At 39.7% G+C, this 12,581-nt stretch overlaps 1 protein-coding gene across 4 annotated transcripts in view; it reads left to right on the top strand.

Moving 5' to 3' along the window:
* LOC147059622 (protein kinase C-binding protein NELL1-like) overlaps positions 1-12,581 on the top strand; it is a 94,624-nt gene that overhangs the window by 9,194 nt on the left and 72,849 nt on the right. Inside the window, exons 2-3 of one of the 4 annotated variants that reach the window (XM_085907915.1) lie at positions 6,156-6,302; positions 6,668-6,796. The exons of 1 other annotated variant lie outside the window; for it this stretch is intronic. In XM_085907915.1, the coding sequence (XP_085764041.1) occupies positions 6,248-6,302; positions 6,668-6,796 (184 nt within the window). In that variant the 5' untranslated portion in view covers positions 6,156-6,247. Of the gene's footprint in view, positions 1-6,110; positions 6,303-6,667; positions 6,797-11,584; positions 11,719-12,581 lie in introns of those variants that run through there. 2 more of the 4 variants (XM_085907914.1, XM_085907917.1) reach the window with 2 other exon arrangements.

Genomic DNA, 12,581 nt, shown 5'->3' with positions numbered 1-12,581 from the left:
CTTTAGAATTTGAAAGGTAGACACAAAGAATATGTGGATCTCATACTGTGTGTGCAGCCCTTGAAAGTTGTGTGCATTATCGCCCTGTGCTAGTCATTAGGAAAGACGCAATCTAATGAGGTCATTAACTCCCCAACACTGCTGTAGTTTGCATTTTCAAGATTGTATATGTATGTATATTGTATGTATATGTGTGTATATATGAATATATGTAAATATTTGTGTAAATATGTGTGTGTATGTATGTATATATACAAAATTGTATATATACATACATACATACACAGCTATATGTACAGCTATACATATATATATGTGTGTGCATGTGTGTGTGTGTATTTTGGCACTGCAGTGAGCGTCGTCTACACGTGAAAATGGCTCACTGTCGGCTGACATCTGCATTTAGATGCCAGTGCGTCTTGTATCCAATAAATGTCTCCGCTGTGATGTATTCCTTCACCGCAGAGCATGGCACACGGGACTTTGCTCTTCTGTCGGCGGATGCCATGGCAACACCAATTTAACTGTGCATGTGGGTGACCTACCCACATTGCAAACACTGACCAGCATAATATACAATTTCTGCCAGCTTTACATGCAGCGCCGGTAAACATCAAATCAGAAAAGAAATAATAAAAAAATTCTGTTGTAATTGCAGAAGATATTTGGTGCCCAGACTTTTGAAACTCTAACCCCTTGAGAGTCATCTTCTTAGCTCTTATCACCAACTCATTCTGTGAGGTGTACCTGCTCACTTTGTCCGCACAGCGCGCTCACCCAGAGCGGTGACAACACTCTCGTCACACAATGATTGCCGTGGCCTTTTCCGCATTTCCATGGGAGAGGTCATTGCGTCTATATTTATGAAAGGAGCGAAGCAAATCTTCACGCCAACAATGACGCACGCCACCTTGGTTGGCCGGACTTAAGCCAACCGGTCTTATATCCCAATAAAGATAATTTAAAGGGGACTTTGGAAATTAATTTGACTGCATAACTCATAATATTTCCAAAAAAGGCTGCATTTTTCAAGACTGTCACGAAGCAGTACCGCAAAGTGTAGCTTTGGTCGTTAAATCGGGAGCACTTGAATCACCTTGGTCATCACTTGTGGGTGTCCTGTTAGAAAACAAACATTGTTTTTTGTTGTGTTATTATCCCAAGGCGGACACAGCATTCCCCACAAAGAACCCCGACGGAGAGAACATGAAATATTTCAATTTAATTAAAATACTTAAAGTGTTTTCTGATTAGAGTGGTATAAATATTTTTGGACAGGGGAAGTTATTCTCACCTTGAATTGTAGTTAAGCATGCAAAAATTCATCAGTGTTCTCAAACTGATGTTTTATTATTGTTATTTTATTGCTACAAAGACTGGACTTGTGTTTTTGTAATGAGCACAGTGTACTTAACTCTTCTCTGCTCCACAGCCCCTGCCAGGAGACGCTCTTTCAGGACAATTTGTTTACAAGGCAGGACGCAATTACCAAGCGCAACCACTTAATACGGCCCAAGAAATATCAAAGCTAGTTTTTTAATCACTGAAGCAAAGCAGACAATTATGCAAACACCTCTACTGAGAGTGCCACCATTTCTCTCTTCTTATTTGCATACTATCAAGAGAAGTGTAGAGTGAAAGGTTAGTCGGAGGAATGCGCTCAGGAGAAGAAGCCTTTATTAGTTCAGAGATGGCAGTAGAGAAGATCCAATTTTGTCATTGTAAATTGTCCAGGCTGCTCTGTTGGGTGCATCATTACCGCACGGCAGTGTCGACTTGGAATGGGGCAGATTAAAACAGTGTCATTCTTCAGCCCATTCACTCAAGTTATCCTACATAACAATTGAAAAATACAGAATACAACGTATGTTGGCCAAGTTTTTAAACAAAACCCTTTCAAGATGACATATATGTTTATGGTATTGGATTTGATCAAGTAAATTTCCCCCCAAAATGCGACTTATACTCCAGCGCAATTCATATATGTGGCTGGTGCGATTTATACTCGAGCGATTTATAGTTGGGAAAATACGGTACTCTATGTTTCCATGCTTAATTTGTCCACGTGTAGTGACGAAGTGACCGACTCATGATGGCCAAACACAGTCTGAGCTCTCTTCGTAACAAATGAAAACACACACACATACATCTCAAGATATCGACTGACCTTCCTCCCAAATAGCACAGATTATTTCTGCTGTAATTATATATTCTCCCTCAGCTCTGATGGAAATCAATATTTCCTATGTTAAGTGACGACCTTTAGTCGATATTGGTCAACATCTGTTTTTTTTTTTTTTTGGTCAGCAGGTTCTACTTAGAAGTTGACTACATCGAGTCTGCAGATGGGTCACGCCCCTTTTTGTCCACTCACAGCGACTAGACACTGAAAGAGAAAGGAAAGAAATGACAAATGACTTTTAGCCATGAGTATATATTAGCACGAGCCATAAAAACGTAAGACATCCTCTTCGAGGAAGCCCCCCCCCCGTTGCACTGGCAGAGCCGTAACTTCTTTCACGGGCTGTCACTGACGAGTGAATATACTGTAGAAGTATCAAGTATCTTCTGAGATTCGTGCTGTCTGGTTTATCGTTATATCCGTGCTTTTATAGCGCTGAGTCATCATACATCGTTGAAGGGGAAACAAGGAAGAGAATAAGAGGCGTTGTGTCACCTTGATCTTCTGGATTTTGTCCAATCACAGATGAAAACAAGTTTTCTTTCTCAAAGTTTACCAGCAATGAAATTGTACCAATATGCTTTTTTCAAAGCGGTAATTTGTAATGTGAGTTAATTATTTATACATGCACACGCATGGTTGGGTCGATTAATTTTTGGATGTGTATCTAGTTTCTCCATGCACACCAATAGAATTTTATTTCCTTAGCTTTTAAATGTATTTAACACTTTTGAAGCATCTTGTTTATGAAATGCGCTACACAACCGAAGCTGCCTTGCATTGCTGACAGAAATATTTACACTTGATGGAAATCCATGTTTACATGCGTGGGCAGTCATGGTCAGTGTCATGGTATGACGTTACATATCAGTGAGAACGGCAAATATTTTCTTATGCCTTGATTATTTTTAGTCTTGGAAATACTTCATTACATTGGCTTCATACGATGGATGTCTGTAATAATTAATGTTGTCCAAACCGTTGGACCAGATTACGAAAACATTGGCAAACAAGCTCCCCTTATTAGCGTTAGGCTGCTCATGTTTTATGCTTTTGTAATTGAGAGCGCAGAAGCGAAAATGAGCAGGTCTGTCACATGTAAATGAATGATCGGCCCGGGGCCCGCCGCTGCCTTACGTCCATTTGTTATCGCAAATCGGCTGTCAAAGCGTGACTGCTGTGTTGAGAGAGTTGCAATACACAGGTCAGCAAAGACAACCCATTGCAGAAAAAGCAATTAGAGCAAGTTCAGCCACCCTGCATATTTTCCAGATAAGCTTCGAATCGTATCGGCGCCAATGATAATAGCTTTCTCTGAAGTAGTCATCGCCAGTTGTTATGCTTTCAAATCCGTAATTATGAAGGAACTCATAATGGCGAGAACGGTGAAAAAGCCAATTCATCGAATTATAGCGCCCCGAAATAAAGTTTTATTCAATGATAGATGGTCACCTATGGTTATGTTTTAAAAAGTAAGCTTCACAACACGCTTGAAAGAGCAAGTGCATTTTGCGAGACGCTTTTCAGAAAAATATGACTGAAAATAGGCCGCGCTTTGGAAATGTGTAGCACTTTTTCAAATCTCATCTCGCCGGGCAGCCAAGAATGTTTCTTTCACCCTGTAATTGCCTTGTGGTTACAATTTTGGGAGAAAAAAAAGCCAATCACAAAGGTTTTCCTTAGCAGTGTTCCCAATTGTGACTGAAATGTAAGGGAAAATAAACGGCATGCTATTCCCTCCTCGAATGACATTTAGTCAGACGTCAATTGTGGTTGACAGCATAAATGTTATGTGTTGTAAAACGGCCAACTTGAGGTGGCCCAGATTTCTAATCCTCAAGATAGAGCAGACTCATTACCTACCACTCTCTCTGTGGCTAATGGGGATGTGAATGAAGAATCGTTAAGACACGGCATAAGCAGTTTGCTTTTACGTTGGACTGTATGACAAGCATACTGGCAGCTAAGCAAGATATTGGCCGATTTGAAAAAAATATATATAAAATGAATACATAAATATTCGTATGTATGTATGTATGTATGTATGTATGTATGTATGTATGTATGTATGTATGTGTGTGTGTGTGTGTGTGTGTGTGTGTGTGTGTATGTAGGGATGTAACTATTAATCCAAATTGATTTAATCGATTTAAACTGCTTAAAATGTCGGGAAAAAAAATTGACTCACTAACCGTAACCATTCTCTAATGTTTCGGCTGTAAACAAACCACATACATAAAAACTGGGCTGAAGTTGTAATTCATCATCTTTAAAACGTGAGTAAACGGTAAAGTTAATCATGTTGAAAGTGTGTTTTGCTCTCTCTGCAGCCCTCCCCAAGTGTGTGTTCCCCTGCCCTAAATAAAACCACAAGAACCAAATCATGTTTTTGTGCTAAAACACTTAAGGTCTTTTGTGTGTGACAAATTTAATGTAAAGCAGTTCTGATGTTTTATCTGCTTAGTACTAATATACAAAAAAAAATCCTCCTTCCATTTCTTAATGGTTCTTGCCATTTACAGAATCCTTTCATACTTGAATGATATGTTCTCTGTTTCTTGGTTGTGCGCTAAATAATTGTGACAGCCTGCAGACAGGTTGTGACAGTAAAACAATGACATGCCTTCACAACACTCTGAGAAATAAGCACTGGCTTATTTGCACTTATCACCATGTCTCATTAACTATATATTGAAAAAGAAATTGAAATTAGGCTTAATGACTAAACTAGCATCATCAAAGGGAATTGATCAACAAGATATTTTCCTTACCCCTCCAATTTTTTTGTTTTGTTTTGTTCTTCTGGATCAGTGGGTAGGCTTAGACGTCCTGCTTCTTATTCCTTTGAAGGGATGGAAGAGTTGACGTCAATTCTAAGTAGACATCACCGTGTAGAACATGTTTTTTCACAGGTGGAACAGGCAATTCACTTTGTGTAACCACCACCATTATCATCAAGCAGACAGCGTTGGCCTTTCTCTTGCCAGTTGGGCTTGATACAGGTAACCCGGACAACCTGACAATGTATACAAATTAGACGGTGGCAGGAAAAACACCTGATTAATGGCTCTCCATGTGGACGAGCCCCGGAGGAATTAAAAGGAATGAGAGGAGCCGCTTTCGCTGGCCGGGAATCAAGTCGGCTGTGTAAAGTCCCTCATCGGCGCAAACGCCCATTTCTAACTTTGCCTGTCTGCGAAAATGCCCCAGAAAAGATGAAAAAATAACCACAGACAATTATTAAATGATTATTATTATTATGGCATCTAACTGATTCACTTAAAGTCGTAGTAAATAGATCAAGTACAATTTTTGTTGTTGTTGGTGTGTGCTTAACTGTATTATACTGCCTCCCAGTGGCCAAGGTGGGCACACCAGAATGAGCAGCACAATTAATTGAACTGCAGCATAAAATCACAATGCACAAACTATTTAATTCTTTACCTTTTGATGAGTTAGGTTATTATGCTATGCATTTATAAATTATTATGATATATACTTTTTTTTAATTAGTTACAGAAGCCCATACTGAGACATAATTCCATGAAAACGTTATTTCTTAGGGGAGGGGGCGAGGCGGGGGATTCAATTTGAGTCCATTTTCTTCAATTAAAGTCATTTCCAAAATATGAACATACATACCTTCGAGACTGGTATGATATGAAATTCCCACTCGACATCTGAATATTGCTCTCCCCACCCCAATGTTATTGGTTTTAAATATCACTTTATTAACCTCGAAAACTGGAACTTTGGAAGACGAGGGTGTCACGGAATTCTAATCTTACTCTTCACTGTGTTTCCTTTTTGAGGTCAACTCCAATTCAGCAAAGGCACAATTATAGTCATGTTTTATTATTAGTGCAAGGAGAGCCTGTCTGGCTGGGCTGTAACGCCAAAGTGGGATGCTTTTGTATTTTTGCGGCAGCCCCTGCTTGCGTGTCGTGGACCATTCCTCAATTCTCGCACATAGAGTCTGAGTGGGAGCAGCGCACACGGACCAAATAGGTGCTCGTGGATACAGCAAGACGCACGGCTCGGGACTCTACAGCGCAATTCCATCACATGGATATGGATATTTCCGTGGCTTTATTATACCTTTTGCTTTTTTCCAAACCAGGTAAGACGATCACACCTCGTTCATTGAGAGCGGCGTAAATATATGTCATTTTTCCTACACGCGTGAATTTTCCTTTGCGCGAAAAGTGATTAAAAAAAACCCAACTGTCGTGTTTTGATGAAATCACTCACCGTTTGCAAACTAAAGATGAAAAATGGCAACTCTATACGTGTGCGCACCGTTGTTGCTCAGGTGTGGGCTGCAGAGCAGTACCGTGCATTTTCCACGCAAGACTCAAATATAAATGAAATGCGTTCAAATCGACTTTTAACGCAAGTGCAATTGAAGCCGAGCATCGTATGCGGCAGTCCTGATTCAATATGTGCTCATTGTGATCAACCCCTCTCTTTTCTTCTCTTCATCAGTTTTGGCTTTTGGCACAGATCAAGACTACCAAATTGATATAATCAATGAACTTGATTTGGCAAATGCTACCTATGGAATTACCCAAGTGGCCGGGCTTCACAATAGCAGCAAAGCCTTCGTTTTTCGAGGTAAGGCAACCATAAAAGTTGGGTCATTTTGTATGCTTTGTGGCAATGTGCACTCACAGGTGCATTCCCCTTCATACATCCTTGAGCACCTTCTCTAAAAATGACACACAAGTGGCACTAGAATCCTTTTGGTGCAAAGAAAGCATAACAGTACACTTATTTTTGCGTTTTTAATCAATTGAGGTTGGCAAGAAATTATATATATATATATATATATATATATATATATATATATATATATATATAACTAGAAAATATATATATATATATATATATATATATATATATACTTTCTATATATATATATAACTAGAAAGGCTATTCACAAGCAGAAAATGGATGGTGGGAAATTATGCACTTAGAGCAAAAAAGGTCTATGAGTGGAAAATTTGAAATTGCATTGTTATTGTATGACTCAACGCTGTCTTCCTTTCCACTTGCATTGAGATCTGTAGTGTTAAACTGCAATGTATGAACTGCAATGATGGCATGCAGCATGCGGCTCGAGATGTCCGAGGGCTCAAATGTGATAAAGCGATACGAAACAAAGTATGTCAAAAGGTTGACCCGTTTGCTGTTGAAGCTGTCGTTGTAAGTCTTGTCAGTTGTAGATGCTTTTCTGAGCTCCTTCTGAACTTGTGCGTTGCCCTCAGCCTCAAGCAGATTGTAAAAGTAGAAGAATGGCTTAAAAAAAAGTGCATGGTGAAAAGAAGTAGTTTGTAGTGATTTAGGAGTGCTTTTTCCCTTGACTCCTTCATTGTAGGAAAGCCAAATATGAAACTGGCATTATGCTATGTTTATTGATGTTGTAATTTCAAGCAGGGCTTTGTGAGTCTCTCATGGGAGGAGAATTGTTACAATGCTGCTTCAAAGCCTGATCTGTTTAAGTTCAAGGATGGTGGCGCAAACACTGGTTGCTTGAGTCATAATTCTGTAGCCTTGGATGTTGAGATGTGTGAGGAGAGGGAGGGAGAGAAAGAGAAAAGTGTGCGCGTGTGTGTGTGTGTGTGTGTGCACATGAGTGTGTGCTCCTATCTTGGAATGAATGAATGCAGGATGCAGCACACCTAATTAGCCAAATATGAGGCAGAGCTGTCCAAGCTTGAGAAATGGAGGACGCCCAGGCTTCACAGACCTGCTTTTTTATTTATTTTTTTGAATATTTGTGACATGAACAAGCTCGCACACTCCTGCCAACCTGTTCTCCTTATGGTTTCCTGGTAACTTGTGTAGAGATGTGCCAACACATGAAATAGTGTGGGAAACTTTTTGGCATGATTTTATTTCAGTACAATTCACCACCAAGAAACAGCAAAAATTTCATTTTTTAGTGATTATATTTTGGGTTGTATTTCACTATCATTTTTTCATTTGAAATTTTTGTGTGAAATAATTATCTTATACTACAATATATCAATTTCATCAGTATGCCAAAAAAAGGCAACTTAATCGCTAAAATATGAATAATTTTGCTGTTAGCTTGTTCTTGCATATCCACAATTCATAATTTTAGCCATTTATATTTTTGGTAGGGCAACCTGCCTTTTTTGGTAAAAAACAAAAACAAAAAACTCACCTACTTGCGGTTTTCATGCTCTGGCCGGCCAATAGGGAGTTTGCTGCCATCTTGTGGACAATCCTAGTTTTTGGGGGCGTGTCTATTCCTTTTGGAATTTTGCTATCTGTGGCATGGCTTGGTTCCTATGAAAGCACCATATTTCATATTGTGTTTTTATTGCATTGTTTGAAAACTAGTTTAACGTCAACGAGTCGACTTCTACCTTGTGTGGCTCCTGTAGGTGGTGCTATCGTGCAACACACACATACATCTTCCCACCTTGAATTGTAGCTGTTATGGCGCTCTTTCCGGGCAGTGGCTAGCTCAGACTTTCTAAAAATGGAGTGTGGGGTTCTAAAAAAGCCCCTGCTGCAAACAGTCCATAATTAAGCGTCTGTTAGGAACTGTGTAAGCGTCTGCAGTGGCGTAGTGACAAAATATCTGTGATCTGATCATTTATGCATGATGGATGTAATCATGTTGTGTTCTGAGCTGGAGAGCATATTTGATCTGTTTTAACACATGAATTGTGAAAGAGCATGTACACTTTGTAATGTCGTTGAAGTAGCTCTAGAAAGAGGCTATCAAGCTTTTCAGTAAGTGTCCAAAAGAGTGTGGGGGAGGCAGAACGAGCGAGCGAGAGACTAGAAAGTGGGCAGAAGCTTTGCAGAAATCATCATCCCAGCATGTCTTTATCTCATCTCTCCATCACATCATTTCCCGTCCCAAGATTATTGCACCACTGTGCTTAATGAAAGCTAGTTTAGGATAGGCGGCTGAGCAAAAACCTTGACTAAAAGCTCTTTATCTCCATGCGCGATCCAACCTTTTGATGAACACAAAAAATAAAATAAATGCTAATTTGCTCCTGCTGGGTACTAATAATCAGCAACAAAACACAACTTGATATTTGCACAAGTGCTCTTAACAGCCCGGATTTTGATTGTTTACAAGAACAAAATATTTCCATTTAATTTGAAAATGATTTCTACATACAGACGTCGGTAAATCAGAACATCACGGTTGTTGCCTTCCCACGGAATATATGTTGAGAATCTCTGCAGCATGTTGCGGCAATGTCAAATAGCACCACAGAGGAAATCACAGACTCATCCAGATGGTGCTGACACCATTTTAGAAAAACATCACATTTAAAGTGTGAGTCAGGCTGGGGGGGCGGCGACGGCAGGTCCCCGCTGCCAATATTCAGCTGACAATTTTGAAGCGAGAGGCTAGCCAAGTCCACAAACATGTTGAGGTGCGAGCATTAAAAAATGATGCAACCCGAGTTGCGCAAGCCCAACTAAACTGAATACTGGCGGCAGCACCAGGACTGAACTATTCTCACGGCAACAGTAATAAATTAATTAAAACAAATATCTCTCTTTACGCATCTGTTTTGACACTATTATATCGTAGAGTTGAAACTGTTAAGTATACATTTATGAATGTTTGAGTTAAATCACTGACAAAGCTGCGAATGAGTTTGCCATTAAAATACAATTACTTTGTCAAGACTTTCCACATTATTAAGCAAGTCACATATTTTATTAATCAGGAAGGGGAGGGGGGGAGACTGAGCATCTTCTTGCTAATGAAAAAGAGAATTTCTCAACATATGGGAAAGGGATGAAACAATTTTTACTAGTAAATCATTTGTGGGACTCTGAAACAAAACGTTTGATGTATTAAGGAAAGTTCCTGCAAGGCATATGTTTTTTTTTCTTTTTTTTTTTTAAGAGAGCAGCTGCTAAAATGTCACTGATGAGAATTTAGCTGTTTTTTTTCTCCTGTAGATTAGGCAAAGACAATTATTTTCTGTTATATCCCCCAGGAAATATAAACTATTTCACACCCCCTGCAACTCTCCTCGGTGACTATAAATAGCATCATTTCTCTATCAAATTGTAATAAATCCACTTTTGCATCACATTCTATCCTAATTAACATGTTATCATGTTTTTATGTACCTTTGCTGATGAGGAGTGATGTCATTGGCTGCATATGCCACTTGAAAAAGTTTAACTCATTCAGTGCCATTATAGACGTCAAATATATGAACTGGGTTAGCAGTGAATGAGTTAAGGATGACAAATTGTCACAAATTGGTTGCTAATCACAGTTCTCAAATAATCAATACTTTTAGCCAGCCAGCTAGCCGTTAATCTAAAATTCCTGATGATTACAATGTCTGCAAAGCGTGGCTAAAAATAGCCACGGTTTCCACTGGATATTTTTGCTTTTGTTTCATCCTGCCTTCGTTGCTTCTTTCCCACTTGCCGTGGGATCAAATGGATGTCGGCAATACCTCAACTCAATTCAATTCTAAAGGGGAAAAAAGTAAGCTAATGGCGAAGCCAGGTGAGAAGATAAAAAAGGGGAATACAACTCGACATGTAACAGTCAAGTTCAACATAAAGCAGAAAACGTTTCAAATCACATCCTACAAGTGTCCTTCTCTGCTCTGTACAGAAAGAAAACACCCCCGTCCTGTATTTGCTTAAGGTAAATGTTCTCATATTTGTGTCAGTCAATCGGAAGAATGTTTTGCTCCTTTCAAAACTGTGTGTGGCCTAAACTGAGGAAGCTTAGAAAACGACAATTGAAAGCGCTCACTGCTTATAATAGAGTAAAAATAGACCTGTGGCATTTGGAGTCACAAGTCAACTATGACTGAAAAGTGAGAAGGAAACATTGAGTGTACAATTCATTAAAGATTTGCAAAGAAGTGTTTTTTTCCAGGAGGCTGTGAGCAATTCACAGACTGCGTCCGTGTAGCTAAGCGATGTTACCACAATAAAGTCTTTACAGTGGCACCAAAAGCAATGAAGGTTATCAAACCTTTCATCTTTTATGTCGGAGCTTCCTGGCTGTCCTACTGCTGCGGGAGGAGACGAGACACCGGTCCCACCTCACAGGGACCTCCATGGAATCTGAATTATTCATCCTACATGAAGGGGATCGCTCTTAAAGGCACAGACAACGGTGTCTCCGTTACGTCCTTGCTGTCCAATTTTTTGCCAAAACTCTCACTCTCACTCTCACACTCACACTCACACTCACTCTCACTCTCACTCTCACACTCACACTCACACTCACACTCACACTCACTCTCACTCTCACTCTCACTCTCACTCTCACTCTCACACTCACACTCACACTCACTCTCACTCTCACTCTCACTCTCACTCTCTCTCTCTCTCCACCATCTCCTTTCCTCCATCTCTCAATCCCTCCGGCCATCTCTCTCCATCTAGCTCTCCATTTCTTTCTCTCCATCTCAAATTGTAGTTGATTCCGTTGCTTGTTTTGCTGCGAATTGATCATCTCACCGGTTGCACCTGTGGCAGCTTGAAGCCAGAAGGTGTGATATCCAACTTTTGTACTCAGGATTAAACTTGCATCACACTGATGCATAGAGGAAGTATATCGCTGTCTGTCTGTGTGTGTGTGTGGCAACACCTTACAGAAACAGTGTGGGAGGTTTTCATGTTGGAAATGTGGAAATACTTGCCTTTCAAGGCTGAAGACATTTTTTCCCAACTTGCAGTGCTGAGGCGTTGTTAGTACGTAAAGCATCTAGAGGAGACTGTGAAAAAGAGAAACAGGGAATGATAGACTGTGTTATACTGAAACCGAAGGCTACTATTGAAGACATATTGTGCATGTTTTGTAAATATCTTGAGGAGAAAATGTATATATGTTTTCAATTTGCAGCTACATTTCCAAATCATTTATTCTCCATTAGCATCATATTTTAACAGAGCCAAAAAGGTCAGTTTTTCGATCCTCCTCATCTTACACAAAGACTGGACCGAATTGTAGCAGTTCTTCCGAAGCAAGCTAATTTCATTGCTTAAAGTATTGTTATTAGACATCTCTGACTCTCTGCTGTTAAAAAAACGAAAAAAAAACGTGGCATATGCAACTCATTCACTACCATTGACGATTAAACACAACTTTAATTGGACTGGCAGTGACTGAGTTAAGTCTTCAATGTTTTTGGAAAATGAAAACACCAACTTCCACACTGAAGCACCCGACTGTCAGATGAAACTGAGGAAAAAAAAAAAAAGGGAATTGAAGGGGCTACTGCCGGCTTGTCATGTCACGGGGCTGAAAAGTAAGAGGCGCTTTTATGAAAGTGATCAAGGCTTCTCCCACGTTTGCATCCTCTCATTTGTCTTTTCATTCAAATGCCTGAGCAAGAACATTTTGGGAATGTCT

This window comes from Syngnathus leptorhynchus, chromosome 3, assembly GCF_054491065.1.
Source record: "Syngnathus leptorhynchus isolate UIUO chromosome 3, UIUO_Slep, whole genome shotgun sequence".
Lineage (NCBI taxonomy): Eukaryota > Metazoa > Chordata > Actinopteri > Syngnathiformes > Syngnathidae > Syngnathus > Syngnathus leptorhynchus.
This window is presented reverse-complemented; position numbering and strand designations above follow the sequence as displayed.